The 17,969-nt window shown below is 45.7% G+C and overlaps 1 protein-coding gene across 4 annotated transcripts in view; it reads right to left on the reverse strand.

Moving 5' to 3' along the window:
* Window positions 1-7,164, reverse strand: part of Celf6 (CUGBP Elav-like family member 6) — a 31,297-nt gene extending 24,133 nt beyond the window's left edge. For 2 of the 4 annotated variants that reach the window (XM_076925492.1, XM_076925489.1), the window contains exons 1-2: window positions 6,836-7,164; window positions 3,021-3,103 (exon numbers count right to left, since the gene is read on the reverse strand). In XM_076925492.1, the coding sequence (XP_076781607.1) occupies window positions 3,021-3,103; window positions 6,836-7,097 (345 nt within the window). In that variant the 5' untranslated portion in view covers window positions 7,098-7,164. The remainder of the gene's footprint in view (window positions 1-3,020; window positions 3,104-6,835) is intronic. The other 2 variants (XM_076925491.1, XM_076925490.1) reach the window with 2 other exon arrangements.
* Window positions 7,165-17,969: the final 10,805 nt, after the last annotated feature.

The following is a 17,969-nucleotide window of genomic DNA, read 5'->3' on the forward strand; positions in this document are numbered from 1 at the left end:
CCTTAGAATGTAACTAGATTTAAGTCCTGTTTTCTCTCTTCTCCCGAGCTGTTTTGCATGGGACACAACTTGTGCAAGCAAACACATGCCTCTATTTGTGAACCTGGCTCCTTCATAATCTCTGAAGGGGTAGATTCCTCCAAAGAAGGGAGGTCATGGACAGGAAGATAGACCAACCTCCTAATCCCAGACGTGGGGATGAAGTTGGCCTCATTCTCTTCAGGATTCTAGAACTAGTGTGAGGCTCAAAGAAACAGGGCACAGCAGCGTCATCGGGAAAAGACTTAAGGACTTAGGAGCCAGGTGGGACAGATGGCTGCAGTTTGAAGGAAGTTCTGAGTAGAGAGCCAAGCTTTAATGGATGGCAGAGACTGGCGGTGGGTAAACGGGGTAGGGGGAGATGAGAGGATTCACTCCAGAACAATCTGTGCTATTTCCCGTGAATATTCAGGGTTTCTTTTTGTGGATTCGCTCAGCTTTTACAAGCTTTTCCTTCCCTTCCAGTCCCGCCAGATTCCAGCAAAACTGCAGAAAGAAGTCTTACCCTGCTTCTCCAGCAGGTGGCAGCTACGCCCAGGACTCAGTACCTGCAGAAAGCTAGGCGCCTGCCTGTTCCACTCTGGCGAGAAAGTCGCTGCTGCCCCTGGCAAGCGCAGAGGAAAGATTGATGGCAGAGATGTTGCCGGGGCTAGCCAACAGTGCCATTGATTTTCATTTAGGAGGATAATTAAATATTAATTTTCACTTTGTTAAGTTGAGAAGGGGGAATAAAGCCAATGTTGGCAGTAACAGAGGAAGCCAGGCCACAGTGGAGGTCTGCACATGGAAAGATGGTAGAGGGCAGACGACCTCGATTGTCTTACTCTCCGGAAACTAAGAGCCCTGTCTGCTACCAAGTTTGCTCATGAAATAGTGGAGCAAGTGAGTACACTAACTGGGCTCAATGATATGAACTTGGGCAGTTCACTTTAAGACTCAGTCTTCTCATCTGTAAGATGGGGGTACCAATATCAATACCTTCTTCACCAAGGATTAAATGACTTGACACACATAAAATGCCATGAACACTGGAACTGGTGACTGTTGGTTATTACTATTTTGCTTTTCTCCTTTAGGAATCCTTTCACGTCTCTAGGGCTTCACCATCCTTTTCCAAGGAGTGCCCATTCCTATAAAACTCCATGGGTACTATTCACTTCTTTGGAAGTCCCCCCCCCCCGGCCCCCAAGCCTATCTTAATTTACTCAAGGCTTTTCAGGTAAAGTCTAAATCTCCATGTCTTGCACTCCCCTCAACCCACAACTGTAGCCCTCCACAGAATTCTGCCCCAGTCTGGCCCAGACTCTCTTAGATCCTCCTCCCCTGTGGGCCCAACAGCTTCACAGCCACCTGTTCCTTCCAGCTCTGAAATTTTACCACACCCACACCGTTCCCTGCATAGGTGTTCCAGCTTGTCTTGCCACCTATGCTCGCAGCGGGAACTGGTTGCTCGCACGGTTAGATGAATAATGCTTTCTACAACAGCTCTCACGAGTGTTTCTGTTTCACTTACTGCTACTACTACCACAGCTAACCCATACCGCATGCTCACATTCTGCTGTGCTATGTACTTCACATGCCTATAGATCTTATAATGAAGAAACTCGGGTGTTTTATCTTATTTTTTGAAACAAAGTCTCACTACATAGTCCTGGTTGTCTTAGAACTTGATACATAGACCAGGTTGGTCTATGTATCAAGCTGATACATAGGCTCTGCCTGCTGCTGTCTCCAGGGCTGGCATTAAAGGTGTGTCCAGAAAAAACTCAGGTTTTAAATTTGTCCAGGGTCATAGAGTTGGTGAACTTCTGGAAAGATCCAATTCTTAAAACAAAGCTGAAGTGGGTACCTGTTTCTTATTCTAATTGATCTTGTTCCTGACATCTAGGACCATCTACAGAAAATCAAGTCCTTTGTCAGGATCTTAAGGCAACCGTCATATTTACTGGGGCTTTCCTTAGTACAGCCCAATGAGCTAAGTTCTTAGTACAACCCATCCCCTACAGAGGAGAAAACTGAAGCTTGAATTGAAGGAATTGTAGAAGAGACATAGGTGATACTCAGCTCTACGTCTGAAAGACTAAAGCCACGTATCTTTAATTATCATGTGGTGATGTCTTCAGATTAGAATCCCATTAAATTCCTCCTTCCCCAGATATACATCTGCAATTTATTTGAACACATCTCATGATACGCTTCATGTCTTTGTGCCTTTATTCTATCTTGGTCTCTTTCTAGACCAGTGGATTTCTTAAGTCTAAAATGGACATTGACCCAGACTTTGCCTACTCATGACATTTGAATATCTCTTTTTCTGGACCAGCACTCCTCAAATAGGAGAAACTAAGGCTGGGAGCCATGGTCTCCTCTTGGCAACTCATGCTGGATCCTAACTGTCACCATCACATGAATGGTAGGTTCTGATTTTCCTTTGCTGGTGACCATCCATTAATTAATACCAGATCATAAGATCCTAAGTACCTTTAAAATCAAGAAGTTTCTTTTAACTTTAGTTGTGTTTTATAATATGGAGTGAGGACAATTTGGGTGAGTCAAGGTACCCCCAAAAGTATTACAGGAAAAAGACCACAGGAAAGTCCCATCCAGGAGCACAAGATTGGAGAACACATGTCACTACATACATGCTCACAGTAGTGATAATGATACCTGAAACCATGATTTTAGTCAAAATGGAAAAGTTCTAACCTAATTCACAACGCTGATATCTCTTTTAAAAGATAGATTGAAACACTTGGTCTTGAGCCCCCCTCCCCTTTTTGAGCCAGAAGACTGAGTGTAATACGAGACTTGACTTGTTCAAGGATCACATACGTAAACCCTTTCCTAGGTAGATAACGTCGTGTCTAGCTGCTGGTGCCAACTCAACCCTGTATGCTGATTTGACATGTATACAGAGTGTAGAACACTGTCTCAAGCTTCAGGCGACTCCCACCCATCTCCCCCAACCTTGGTTGACTTACCCCTGGCAGGGTCTTCTGCTCGTGCAGTGCACTCTGGGCCTTGAGAGCAGAGTCCCGGGCGCAGTAGGTGAGGAAGGCACAGCCTGAGGAGAAAGAGTTTGGCTCAGGGACTTTTCTGAAACCCACTAAACATTCTTCTTGGGAAGATCCAAGTAAATTAATAAACTTGGACTCACTATCCTATAAACATGAATACTGCCCTGGGAAATGTTCTGTGATGGAAAGCCTTCACATGTCTGGGACCTATGTCCCAAGCTCTGGCCCTCTCTCATTTTCTCCTGGCCTTCTGTCCAAGAAATGTATCCATACATCCAGTCCTGTGCTCATTCAATCCCACAGCACAGCTCCTCCCACTCCATCCACAAGTCCTGTCAGGGTTAAAACTCCCTAAGCGGGTTTGCCTTTTTCTACAATGCAGTACCTTGCCCCTCTCCAACACCCATCTATTTTAGATAGAGACTTATAGTCTCCAGGGATCAGCCTCAATTCCTTCCCAGTCCAGTTCCAAGTGGCAGAAAAACAAAAACAAAAACAACAAAAAAAAAAAAAAAAAAAAAAAAGAAGAAGAAGAAGGACGATGAAAGGTTGAAGGTCAGCTACTTTCCAACACTTCATTTCCTAAGTTTGGAGTTAAATAAGGCTTGGTGCAGGTTTAAGGGCTTCCTGTAAGTAGGAAATTCCAGAAACTTCCTAATTCTATTCAACACCTTGGTCTGTCACAAAAGGGCTTCTTAAAGGGCTATTTTCGACCCAGCTTGGACTCCTCTGACACAACCCTACTTATTGAGGCAAGGATGGAGTCTGGCTTGAGCTAACGAGTAGAGTCTACTACCCCACGGTGACAGCTTCAGAATCTGCAGTCTCCTAGAAAACGTCGAAGGAGGTTTCTCTTCTTTTTCAATATTCACTGAGACTTCACTCATCCTGAAGATATCCCATACTTACTTATTACGGTTGGGCCTTATGATGGGTTAGAGATGGAGAGGTCTCGGAGATTAGATGTCGTGAGGAGCACCTGAGTCTGTCTCCAAGGGTTGAGGACTGCCTCCAAGAAGACATGGAGGGCAGGGATGTAACTCAATGGTAGAGTTCTTGCCTGGCATACATGAGGTTCAAATAGTATTGATGATAAAATAGAAAACATGAGTTCTCAAGAACAGGAACAGTGAAAACTTTAGAACCAGGTGAGAAGAGGAGTGTGATTATTCCCTTTGGGAGGAATGAAAACTGAGCCAAAGTGTGGTGCGTTGGAGAAGTGGATAGAAGGCTGGAATGGGAGAAGTCTCAAAAGTATGAGCAGAGTGGCTCGTGAGGAATGTAGGCATTGGGTTACATGTAGCCTTAGAGACCTCAAAAAAAATTTGTCCTCTTTTCTTAGAGCAATGGAGAAGCCACTAGAGAGTGTTCACTGGGGATGTGACATGACAAGATCTGTATTTTCAAAACGGACCTCTCGAGTAGAGGAAGGAGGAGCAAAGGAAGGGCACATGCATGTGGGAAGCCATTCGGAGCTGGTGCAGTTCTCCACTCAGAGAGCTGGCTAGGAAAGCAAATGGGAAGTGTTTTACTTTATTTTTCAGTGACATCTTCTATGGAGCTGCCTCCTGAAGACAGATGGATTGCCTACTGTGGTTATTGAGACTCTCTGGACAGTCTTGTCCTATCAATAGGGCAACTGAAGCCAGAGATTGTGTCACAGTTTGGGGCTCTTTGGACTCCCAGGCGAGGGTTGTTTTCAACGCACTGTGGCGGTCTCCCTCAGTACTCAGCCATCAAAATGAAAATGAGTCATGCTAGTGTTAAAGTCGTTGTGGTTGCTGGGAAGAGAGTAGGGATGCTGACCTAGAGACCCTCCAAGTTGCCTCCATATTTTACCAGGCAACATCTGCTTCGGAGAGGCATAAAGTGCATGGGGGAACTAAATCACTGAATCCTGGGTTTCTCATATATTACTGTTCTGCCACTAAACCATAACACGTCCTCAGACTGAAAGGGAGCTTTATAAAAGGCTTAGGAGTCCAGGTGCTACCAAAAAGAACCCATGGAGATTGCTTGGCTTAGAGGTCGAAAGACTGGAAGGATGGAGACACTGGGAAGTGTGGCCGCGGGGGCAGAGGAGTTCAGGGATGAACAGGAGGGATTAGTGCTAACTGGGAAAGGAAGACAGAGTGAGGGGACAGTTCAGACACAGAGTGTTTGAGTGAGAACTGCAATGACTCCACATGCTTGCTTTATTCTAAAGATTACCTTCAAGGATGAGGTTTATTGCTTAACCTCTGAGTTCACTGTCTAGAAAAAAATGCCACAAGTGACTGGGCAAGAAGACAGCCAGGGGGTTGGGCTTCATTAGAAGAAGTCTGGGTGATGTGGTCTTGTCCTTATGGGGCTTTAATGTAACCTCACCCCCAAAGGTGGAAGACGTACCCCTACTCAAACAGCCTAGCTCTTTCATGGACATTTTCTCAAAGCTCTCTACTTTAGTATGCCAAGCAATGCCCTGGTTCTCCCAGCTGGAAAAAGGTATCAGTCTGATGCTAGTTCACAGGCCTTCAGAATGGATCTGCCCTCCAAGACCTGTTATTTCTCTCATAGGAAGATTATGGAGGATAGTTGGTGACCCTTCCCCCACAAAAATCCAGAAACCACATTATTTCCCAGTGGGGAAATAAAGATATGTCTCCTCAAATTATTATTATATGATTCTGGCTCTGTTATTCCAGCTCAGCCTGGACAGACTTTTCTGCATGTAAACAAGTCTCCTCCCTTCTCTACAGGAAGAAAGGGGTGTGGTTGGACAGGACCATGGTGCCTCTGTCTTCCTAGGAAGGGCGATGAGAAAAGTCCCTATCTCCATCTTCCTCATCTAGATTGACCCTCCCCGAGAGTGCTCTGGTCTGGGACCTGATGGCAAAGAAAGGAAAACAGGAAGCCATCAAGAGGATTGAGAGGAAGCAGAGATGCACAGGAGTGGGGATTAAAGGGGGAAAAAAAGTGTATTCACATAGGGAAAACCAAAGATGAAGGGTACACAGGGTTTGGGGTGTCTGATGGAAGGGATGGTGGAGAGGTCCAGCAGGGAGGTGGGGGTGGGTGTTCAGCTATCAGAAGAGGTAAAAAGCATTGGGTGCTGGGGAAAATATACGGAATACTGGGTTATTGTCAAATGTGAGAAGGCATTTATCTCTGAGAGCCTCCCGGGGGTGGGGTGAATTGGACTGTATAAATTAGGTCTGAATTCTGAAGAGGCGAATTTGGGTATGGGGTATTTAAGGCTGTCAGACTCAAAAGTCAAATGGAGGCCCTAGGGTTTGCAGTTGTAGGCCAGGAGGAGGAGTGAAAATCCAAGACGTATGAGCCGTGAGGCCTGAATAGGGTGGCATCAGAGAGAGAGTGTGTTCAGGAAAACCATGGGTCCAGGGGTCAGGAGATCCGGTACTCCAGAGCTAGAAGGTAGAATAAGTTTCCAAATTCCAGGGTTTGGGGTGTCTGATGGAAGGGATGGTGGAGAGGTCCAGCAGGGAGGTGGGGGTGGCTGGGTTGTGAGAAGTGACAAGGGATTTGGAGGTTAGAGTGAAGAACGTGTTAGGGAACCAAAGTGAAGCTCAGAAGGATGCCACAGAGAAAATTCTGGCTCTGGGGCTCTGGGGCCTCGGGAGGGAACAAAACTGAGGCGGGGCAGGTGCTGAACTGGAGTCGGGCTGGTTCTAGGTAGGGCTGGGGTTGGGCCTGCGTTTGGGGCCGGAGTTGGGTTGGGCTGCGCTCTAATTGGATTGGGGCTGGGCTGGGCTGGGCTGGGCTGGGCTGACCCCGCGCACCTTTGTGGAGGCCGGTGAGCCGGTCCTTCAGCACCGTCAGCTCGTAGATGCGGCCGAACTCCTCGAACAGCGGCTTGAGGTCCTGCTCGTCCAAGCCCCGCGGGATCTGCCCCACGAAGAGCTTGATGGCGTCGTGGTCCTTCATGGGCACCGCGGGACCTGGGTTCAACCCGCTCATGCCGACGCCGCTGTCCGCGGTGCTGAAAGCCAAGCGCGGGCCGGGGCCGGCGGGCGGCGCAGACCCTCCGGGAGCCGTGGCCATGTCCCCGCCCCGTCCGCCCTCCCGAGCGTCCCGCCTGTCCCGCCGTCCCTTCCCTGGACTGCTGGCGAGGGCCTGGGGGAGGGGGCGGGGCCCGCCTGCGAGGACGGGGGGCTGCCCAGGGGGCGGGGTCCAGCCGAGAGCGAGGGGCGGGGCGGGGCTGAATGGGCGTGGTTGAGGGCGGGGCGCCAGGGTCCGACTGGAGTCCCCCTCAGAGCTCTCCTGGCTCCCGCCCTAGCGCGCCAAGCCCAGCCCCGAGCCCCAGCCCCCGAGCTTAGTGACGTCAGACAGCTAGCAGGGCGAGTCTACGCAAGTGATTTGCATAATGAGATAACGGTGGCCAATCAGAGAGGGAGTTGGCTGAGCTGGGGCGGGGGGCTAGAGGGGCGGCTGGGCTCACGCGCTCCAGCTCTCCATGGCAACCAGACCCTCAGTTGCCCTGTGTGTGGAGGGTGTGCGGGCGTGGCAGTGGATGGGAAGTAGCTTCGTCATGCGTGGCGCTGTCTGCTGGAGTCGGAGACGATCCCTTCCTGCACACCTCCAACAGCCAGACCGTTTTCTGTGGGGCAGATAGGGTTTCCACCCCTCTATCCCTACTACGGAAGCCAGTTTTGCGGAGCCCATCCTGCTAGGCTCCATCGCACACCTCTCCTGTATCTTCAGCCTCTCCTTGCTCTTGAGCCTCAAACACACTCTCGTCTCTTGTATATTAAAATAAGCCCCCAAGCACTGATTTCTTCCTCGGGAGAGCGAGAGAACTTATATTATCATATTTACTCAGAGCTCGTGCCTGGTTCCTCCCTCCCTATTCTGTGACTCAGGAGTGTTCTTTTCCTGAAAAGGATGCTGCGGGTCAAAGAAGTTAGGGCTAGGGCGTAAGGCGCCCCTAGCATTTGCAGAGCTGAGAGCAAAAGAAGAAACGGAAATTGATACATCGTGTGTGTTAATATCTTAAAAGCTGTCGGACAAATCACAGTGCTTGAGTGTTTACCTCCGCATTCCCCCTTTCACAAGCACACATTCATAAAGATGAAGGATTGGCGAGATGGCCAAGCATGTAAAGGCTCTTAATAAACAAGCTTGATGATCTGGGTTGTATATCCAGAACTCGTGAGGAAAAGCCAGGAGCAGAGCTTCGCATCTGTAATCCTAGCACTTCTGTGACAACAAGGGAGGAAAAACAGGAGAGTCACGAGGGCCAGCTAGCAGAGGACAGAAACAAGAGGGACTCTCAACAACGTGGAATGAGAGCCCACTCCTGGTCTCACTCAACAAACATGCCATGACCCATGTTTCATACACACACATACATACATACACATTACACCAACACATACACACACCACACACAAATCACACACACACCACACACATCACAGACACAGTACATGTATATAAACATTTTTATTTATTATTATGCATATGAGTTTTGCCTGCATGCATGTATATATATGCATATATGTATGTGCATGCATGCATATGTGTATGGTACACATGTGTATGTATGTGGAGCACATGTATGTCTGGTGCCATTGGGGCCAGAAGACAGTGTCAGATCCCCTAGAACTGGAGTTATGGAACTTTTGTAAGCCTCCCTGTGGATGCTGGGGATCAAACCCAAGTCTTTTGCTGAACTTAACTGCTGAACCAACTCTCTAGCTCCATGTTCTTGAGACAGGGTCTCATGTCATCCAGGCTGGCCACTGACTCATTATGAGTTGAGTAGGCCTTGCTCTTTCTGCTTCCACTTCCAAGTTCTGAGGTCACAGGTGTGCACACCCGTGGTCATTTATATATCCCATATTTAGTAGTTCGTTTGAAGGTACATCTACTTCTCAAATTTGTGTTTTCTTATTGGTGGAGCAACTTTTTTTCTTTTTCTTTTTCTTTTTCTTTTTCTTTTTCTTTTTCTTTTCTTTGACAGGCTCTCGTGACATAGCCCAGGCTATCCTCAAACTCAGGGTTCTTTTCTGATATAGTGCTAGGAGTGCAGGTGTGTACTACTGTGCCCAGCCCTGAACTGATCCTTGCTAGGCAAGTACATACACACACACATACATACACATTACACCAACACATACACACACTTGTCACATACAAATCACACGCACACACATCACACACACACACCACACACATCACAGACACCGAGGTGTAACTCCAAGCACTATAGCTACAATTAAAGCAGGTAACTTAAAAAGTGCACATAATTGGGTCTTTTTAAAATTAAAAATGGTTTTCTTTATTCGGTGACAAATTGAAAATTAAATATTGTCAATATCGTCGATGCTCCACTTTGTTATCTTTTGATACCTTGTTATCTACTTTTTTGCCCCCCGTGTATATAAACTCCAGGGTCAGTTGGCCAATGCTCATTGTGCTACTTTGCTTCCTGTTGCCACGATGAGAGCCAAGATCACAAATAACTTCTGAAGAAAAAGGTTTATTTCAACTTATTACTCTCAGGTCACAATCCATCCATCACTGAAGGAAATAGGAGCAGGAACCCTGGGAGAATGCCATTTACTGGCTTGCTCCCTCTGCTTGTTTAAAAGCATGGTATGCAGCCCAAGCCCACCTACCTAAGGGATGGTGCCGCCAACAGTGAACTGACAAACATGGCCACAGACCGATCTAATGGATGAAATTGAGCTGTAGTTTCCTCTTCCCAGGTGACTCTAGTTTGTGTTAAGCTGACAATCACCAAACCCATAAAATAGCTCCTTGGAACTTTGATTGGATTTGCATTGATGTGGATCACACTGGAAGAAAAAAAAAGATACAAAACAAAACTGTCTCTGTGGCCCTTAGGGGCTCAGTGTATCGATAAAGGCACTTGCCACCAAGCATGATGGCCTGAATTTAATCCCACACGGTAGTGTGAAAGAACCAACTCCCACAAGTTGTCCTCTGACCTCAACACACATGTACACACACACACACACACACACACAAATGCATACACACTAATTGTTTTAAAATGTTATTGTAACAATATTGACTCTTCCTATTCAGAAACAAGAGAAATCACTATCTATTTGGCTCCTTTTTCATTTCTTCATTCAAGGGTGGGGTATATTTTTTTCTTTCTTAAATATACCACACTGTTCTTGTCCCTGTTCCTCTGTAGGCGGGTGGGATATTTCCGCTGGTTGTCTCTATGTCTTTGGGTTTCTGCAGTTTAAATATGATATGCTTAGATGAGGGTTAGTAGCTATTGTTTACACTGTTGGGCCCTCATTGAGACTCCTGGATCTTTGATTTATTGTCTGTTGCTAATTTGGGGGAAATTCATTTGTTGTTATTTCCTCATTAATATTCTCTTTATGTGCTTGGGTACTTCTGATTATGTGATAGGCATTGTGTTGAAAAAATATTTTTAGAAATAATTGTCGGTTGGGGAGGGTAGTATTTTCTTCCTCCAGAATGAACTTATATTTGTTCTTGAAGGCATCAGGAATCACGATCAGTTTGAGATAATCAAACTAATTTTAGTGATTAGGAGGATTCAAATCTGTGCCGTATCCTTTGGAGCAACTGATCTGTTTCCAACTCACTTTGAGTTGGGACTTCTGAGTGAAAGGTATTTTAGGGCACATTCATGTGTATGTGTGTCTGTGTGTGTGTCTCTGTGTGTATCTGTGTGTGTCTGTGTGGTGTGTGGTGTGTGGTGTACAATCATATATGTATACACCCCCGTGTGTTCATGTAGAGGCCAAGAGAAGATATTATGTGGCCTGCTTCAGCCTTCATCTCTTGAGACAGGTCTCTTGTTGATTCTGACGAACACTGGGAGCAAGCAAGTCCAGTGATTCCCTTATCTCTGAATTCCCCCACAGTACCAGGATTATAGCCATGTGTGCAGCCACAGTTAGCCTTTAAAAACAAACAAATGATGATACTGAGGACTGAAACTCAGGTCCTCATGTTTGTACAGGAAGCACTTCTAGCCACTGAGGTATCTCCCCAGCTCCAGAGAATTTTTTGTGATCCTTACACCCCAGCTTTTAATTCCCATCCCAACACTTGAAAGACAGAGGCAGGTGGATCTCTGTGAGTTCGAGGCCAGCCTGGTCTACACAGGGAGTTCCAGAACAGCCAGGGCTACATAGTAAGACCCTGTCTCAAAAACAAATTTCACTTGGAATCACACTGACTCTATAGAGCATATTAAGCTCTTGCTATAGTGAAACTTCATATCCATGATCATGTCACATATCTATATATGGGTCTTCTTATATCTTTCCAAACATTTAATATGTTTTCCCATAAAGTTCTGCTCTGGGGAGTTTTTGTTTGTTTGTTTTGAGACATGGTCTCATGTAGCCCATGCTGATCTCGGACTCATTATATAGGCAAGACTGGCTGAACTTCTGGACCTCCTGCCTCTTTCACCTCCCCAGTGTTGGGATGTAGGCGTGTTCTTGCACTGGCGGCTTCTTTTATCTTCATGAGGTTTATTCTTAGGAACATGAAATGCTGACTTCTGTCACGTGAGGCACACCGATGTTTATCTAGACTTACAGAACCCAGACATTCACATTTATGGAACTGTTTGTACATGGTAAGGAAGTGACACCTCTTTTGCTTCAGCCCAGTCTCTTTTGTTGTAGATAATACAGGTAGAGAACAGGAGATGGCACTTCAAGACACCGTTCCTTTAGAAGCAGAAAGCTGACTCCGGTGCTGAGTGTTCTAGCAGTCAAATGAGTTTAAAAAACTAAAAGAAATTTGGAGTGGAGTGATGTCTTAGTGAGTGAGAGCCCTTCTAGAAGACCCGAGTCAGATCCTAGCTCATGTTAGGAAGCACACAACTTCCTGTAACTCCCTTTTACTGTATCTAATGCTCTCTTCTGGCTTCTATGGGCACCTAGATTCAAATACATAAACAATACATATACATAATTACAATTTTAAAAAATTACTTTTCTGGAAGATTTGAGACAAGTGTATCCACTAGGATGTGATTCTAATTGTGCCAAGCCTGAACAAAGATAGAGTAGTATAAACAGAAATAAATGCACCTAAGAATTATTGATATAGAATGAGCACATATGGGTAAAAATTGGGACAGAAAAAGGTTAAACATGATTCCTTGATTGGTTGATTGACTTCTTCTTCTTCTTCTTCTTCTTCTTCTTCTTCTTCTTCTTCTTCTTCTTCTTCTTCTTCTTCTTCTTCTTCTTCTTCTTCCTTCTTCTTCTTCTTCTTCTTCTTCTTCTTCTTCTTCTTCTTCTTCTTCTTTCTTCTTTCTTCTTTCTTCTTTCTTCTTTCTTCTGTTTTTCAAGACAGGGTTTCTCTGTGTAGTTTCTCTGTGTAGTCCTGGCTGTCCTGGAAGTCACTCTGTAGTTTGAGGCTGGTTTGGACTCAGAAATCCGCCTGCCTCTGCCTCCCAAGTGCTGGGATTAAAAGTGTGTGCCACCACTGACCAGCCTCCTAGATTTTGACTGTGAGCATTAGTGGAACTATGTAATACTGAAGTGGAGAGGTGTGAAGAGGTGTGAGGGACACTCAAGGGATAGGCAACTCTGAGGATATGTACACGTGGACATGTATGTATGTCTTTGTGAATAAACAGACATATGACATCATATAGAAACACATACAAATATATTTATGAGAAAAAAAGTAAGACACTAAAGATTTGTTTACATAGAAAAAACAAAAGGGCTGGGTCTATAACTCAGAAACAGAGCACCTGCTCAGCATAAGTGTCAATTCTTGACACTACAGAGAGGAGGAGGAGAGGGGGAAACCAAGAATTTCATGTCTGTAATCCTAGCACTCATAGGCTGGCAGGAGGATTGTTATGAATTCAAGATTCACCTGGACAACATACTGAGTTCCAAGGGAGATGAAGAACCAGCCTGCCTCCATCTTAGGCTTAAAAGCCAACTTATGGTAAAGACAAACTAGGTTCATTCTTGTTTATGGTTAAACCTCTCTTTTTCAAGGATTGGGCTACGCCTTATCTGTAACCTTAACTACAAATAGTTCTGTACTTCATATTCCAGGAATAGCAATGATGTGTTTGTTTCAAAAAGGTTCGATGACTATCAACTACTTTGTTATGACTATGACTGCCGTGTTCCATCACCTTGCAACCATGCCTTGGTTTCAAGAGGTCATCAGGACTAACTTGCTTGTCCTGCTCCTATAACAGACATATGACATCATATAGAAACACATACAAATATATTTATGAGAAAAAGTAAGACACTAAAGATTTGTTTACATAGAAAAAACAAAAGGGCTGGGTCTATAACTCAGAAACAGAGCACCTGCTCAGCATAAGTGTCAATTCTTGACACTACAGAGAGGAGGAGAGGAGGAAACCAAGAATTTCATGCCTGTAATCCTAGCACTCCCTATTTTCTCCCATTTGGAACCCCCGCTACCCCTAAGCTATAAAAGCCTTGTTTGTCTTCCTCACACCCAATGCTGACCTCTCGAACCCTGCCTTAAGGGGAGGCAGCTTGTTTTAATAATTAATGAACTGCTTTAATTCATTTGGCCATGATAATTTGGCTTTGTGATTTTCCTCCTCCCATCTTTGGGATTAGTAAAAAAGAGGAAAGAGGGAGGAAAGAGAGGAGGGAGGGGCAGAGGGAGGAAGGGAATCTCCCAGCTCCAGCTTTGTTAGGCAGACATTGTGCTGGAGGGTGGCAGGAAAGAATCTCACAGAAATCTGGCAAGGGAGATTTTAAGAGGGATAAGTAAAAAGATTCAAAATACAAAACCAGGTCACAAGATACACTGCTTATTGTTGAAATGTGTCCTGGCTTTAACTTGCAGCTTGTCCCAGCCTTGCTTAGAAAGGCTCTGGGTGGGGCTAAAACCAAACTGCAGTGTCTTGAACATGATGAAAAGGGGAAAAGTGGAAACAAGTCAGTGCCAATGGAAAAACCTGAGCAGAGAGGCTTTAACTACATTCCATTATAGAAAGGTGGGGTTCATGTGGTGGTAGAGGGAAGCTAGGGGTTAACTTGGTAAAACACTGTACATTCAACTCTCTCGTATTTTGCACAAACTGAGTATGGTGGTTCACAACTGGGATCCCAGCATATAGGACAGAGAGGACCAGAAGTTCGAAGAGATCCCCTGCTACATAGTGAGTTTGAGAGCAGTCTGGGATACATGAGACCTTGTCATGAATAAATAGAAAACTTGGCTCAAGCCAAGATGTAGCAGAGTAACCAGCATCATGGGTGTGTCATGTGTGTGTCCAAACAAGAAGACATCTAATGTAATGGCCAGAGGTGGCATAGTAGAAGGTAGGGTTGAGCTTGGAGCTTCATTCTCTAAGCAAATGTTGACTCCAATTATTTGTATAAACATATCGAGTCATGAAACCTTTCTGTCTGTTCCTGTGATAGTTGTCAACTTGGCAGGATCTAAACTCAGCCTTGGGTGTACTTGTAGGTGATCATCTAGCCTACATTAGCTTCTGGGAACACCTGTAAAGGATACCTTGATTAGGTTAATTGCAGTAGGAAGACCCACCATAAATGTAGGTGTCACCATTGGAGGGCTGAAGCCCTGGGCCCTGTAAGCCAGAAAGCAAGCCAAGCACCAGCATTCTCCCTTGTAGCATCCTCACTGCAGATGCAATGTGGCCAGCTGCCTCACGTTTCTACAAATGTGACTTTCTCACCACAGTAACTGTAACCTCAATCTATGAGCCAAAAAGCCCCTTCCTTCCATAGGCTACTTCTGTCAGGGTGTTAATCATAATGGGAAAAGGAGCCCAGGGAGAGTAACAGTGACACCTACACCAATAGCGGGATGAAATGAGCCCACTGGTGTGTTGGGTGGGCCTCTCCTACACAGCAGGCAAGTGTCCTACCACTAAGTTACATCTTAAGCCCAGTATCATTAACAAGTACTCTGCACACTTGACCTGCTGGCGTTTTGTTGCTCAGCTGACTGTCCGAGAATTCTGACTTACACGTCGGCAGTGCCCTCCGAATTTCTCCATTCAACAATCCTTTCTGAAGAGAGATTATCCAGGTGACTGACTACCTGCTCTCATTCTCACACTTAGCCAAGTGGCGCACACTCCTATCTTCCTTCAGTGTCTGCTTGTCGGCACCTCTGCCTCCTCTTCTACACCCTTCTGTAGGTTCTAAACCCCTGCCCCTGTAATCTGCTATACTGTGATCCATAAAGCAATTTATTAATAGATGGGTGTGGTGATGCATGCCTGTAATCTCAGCACTGGATGTACAGGAATAATGTCAGGATTTCAAATAGTGAATTAGGGCTAGTCTGGGTTATATCACATCTTGTCTCAAATAAAAAAACTTGAGACTTTTTTGGTGTAACCCTGGCTGTCCTAGAACTCCCTCTGTAGATCAGGCTGACTTTGAATTCAGAGATCTGTGTGTCTACCTTCCAAGTGTGGGGATTAAAGGTGTGCACCACACAGCTCAAATTAAAAGAAAGAAAAAAAAAAGGAAATAAATCACAGGTAAGTATCAGACACTGCAGGGAAAATGTGATTTAAATTATGGAAAGTAATGTTGGAGAAGGGAGCAGGATTGAAAAGACAACCTATTTACTTACCAAGTTTATTGCTCTGTGTGCTGTACACATGTATGTGCACGCACGCATGCTCAGGAGACACAGAACTTATATGAAGTCAAGGGACAACTTGCGCCTAGTGCCAAGCAGCTTTACCTGGTGAGCCATCTCCACAGCCCCATACTTCTTTTTAAAGATACATATGCTGGGCTGCGGATGTGGCTTGGCGGCAGAGCACGCACTTACCAGGCACAATGTCTCGGGGTTCAACTGGTCACAATGAATAAAAGTGACTCCCGAGATGTTGTAATGCTGTGTTTATAGCAGAAAAAATGGACGATAATTCTCAACCTTTTCGAGTTTATTTGTAAAAGAAAACAGTTTTACTTAACCAAGCACCTAAATCTTATTTTCAAAGTAGAACACACACACACACACACACACACACACACACACACACACACACACACACTCATGCCAGATCATCGGACCATGAAGTGTGGGTCAGGTAAACCTCACAAGATACTGGTAAGAATGACATAAACAGACATCAGTGTTAAGGATATTAGATGGGGACTCACGTGTCTCATATGAACACATCATCCTTGCCTTTCCAGTTATTTGACTTTTCAGTGGTCCCGAAGTTCCTGGATACCACCACAGCATTCTCAGTGCTGTAGTGGCACCTGGACCCCCAATCCCTGATGTCATCCCTATGATTCACTGATGTGCACTTGAAGACATCGGGACACTGGATACTCACAGTCCTGGAAGGTGTACTACCTGCCGCTCAGCGTCCACCAAGGGAGGCCAGCCGCTCTCCATCTGCTGCCTTTTAATTCCAGTGGGTCCTGCACTTCCCCCTTACATTCAGAGGATCGCCAGGGCCAGCAGGGGGACTTCTCTGCCCCCTAGTGGTGCATCAAGAACCATAGCAAGCCTGATTCTGTGCACTGTATACACTGGGTGCTGGCTGTGAACCACTGTTCCTGGACTATGGGCAGTTTGAGGGCTGACAGTCTTCAGGTAAATGACCTCATGGTCACAGGACACAAACAGCAACAGGGGTGACTGGAGAAAAGCATTTGCTGCCTTGTCTTGACCAGGTTACACGGATTTTTTTTTTTTTTTAAATGGTAATAACATTAAAGAAAATGTTTCGGTGAGTATAAGAAGTCACAGAAACTTAGTTCTAAGATCTATTTCTGTGGCTTCTTTTTTTTCACTGACTTGGATCAGTGCTTGCTCTTCTGAACATTGGCCTAAACAGTAGGAACACCTAAGATGTCTTGGGAGAGGTCAGGGGCATTTAAAGTCCATTGACAATGTTTTCCTTACAGTTATCAGGTCAGAGTCTGGGGCTGGCAGCCCTAATAGGACTCAGCTAACCAGTCCTCCACAGGCCAAACAACAGTAATCTGTGGATTTACTCAGTGTGTAACAAAGAGGCCTCAGTCTTCCCCTCCCAGCATGACACCATTGGAGGGCTCCCAGTCTGTGGATGATGACATCATTGGAGGGCTCCCAGTTTGTGGGTGATGACATCATTGGAGGGCTCCCAGTTTGGGGTGAATTGCCTCAAGAGACTGATACCTGGCTGGGGGTGGGTGGGATACATTTTTAATTATAGCATTCAGGAGGCAGAGACAGATTTCTAAACAAAACACTCAGATACATAAAGTCTAAAGTATAATAGGGGAGATACTCAGAGGTCTATAGAATAAATAGTATTTTCATTCCTGCCTGTGTAGGTCCACTTCTGCAGAGTCCTCGCTGGCATGCACCCTCAGGCTTCTGGGTAACAGATGAAAGAGCTCTTTTGGGGTAGAGATGACATCTTAGACTATGGCTCTTGGCTAGAACCCAGGCTTGGCTAGGTGGGACTGAAAATTCCTTAAGAATTCTGCTCTAGCAGAAGGTAGTCACTCTATTCCTGTAGAAACAGCATGACAGAGACCAATTCTAGAGACCAATGAGGTCCCCAGTGAACCTGACTGAGGGAACGGCAGCCCGCCTTTCAAAAGCTTCAGTACCTGGCTGGAAGCTGATACCTGGAGCCTCTTCATTGCCTCTGCAGACATTTCTCTCCCAGGCAAAGAGAATGAGCAACCAGCAGGGGGCAGCCTGCGTCCACAGCCTGACAGTTCTCTAAAGACAGTTCTCTTAAGAGGATACCAGGTCACACCCTCCTCCAGAAACATGAGCTTGCACCCTGGGCTTCACTTTCCAAATCAGCTGTGTCATTCACTTGAAGATGCTTAAGACTGGGAGGGAGGAGTAGGGAACTGTCTGTTATTTTGGATTTGCCCAGACCCCTCAGAAACAAGTCCTTCAAATTCAACACCTTGCTGT

Source organism: Arvicanthis niloticus, chromosome 26 (genome assembly GCF_011762505.2).
Source record: "Arvicanthis niloticus isolate mArvNil1 chromosome 26, mArvNil1.pat.X, whole genome shotgun sequence".
Taxonomy (NCBI): domain Eukaryota; kingdom Metazoa; phylum Chordata; class Mammalia; order Rodentia; family Muridae; genus Arvicanthis; species Arvicanthis niloticus.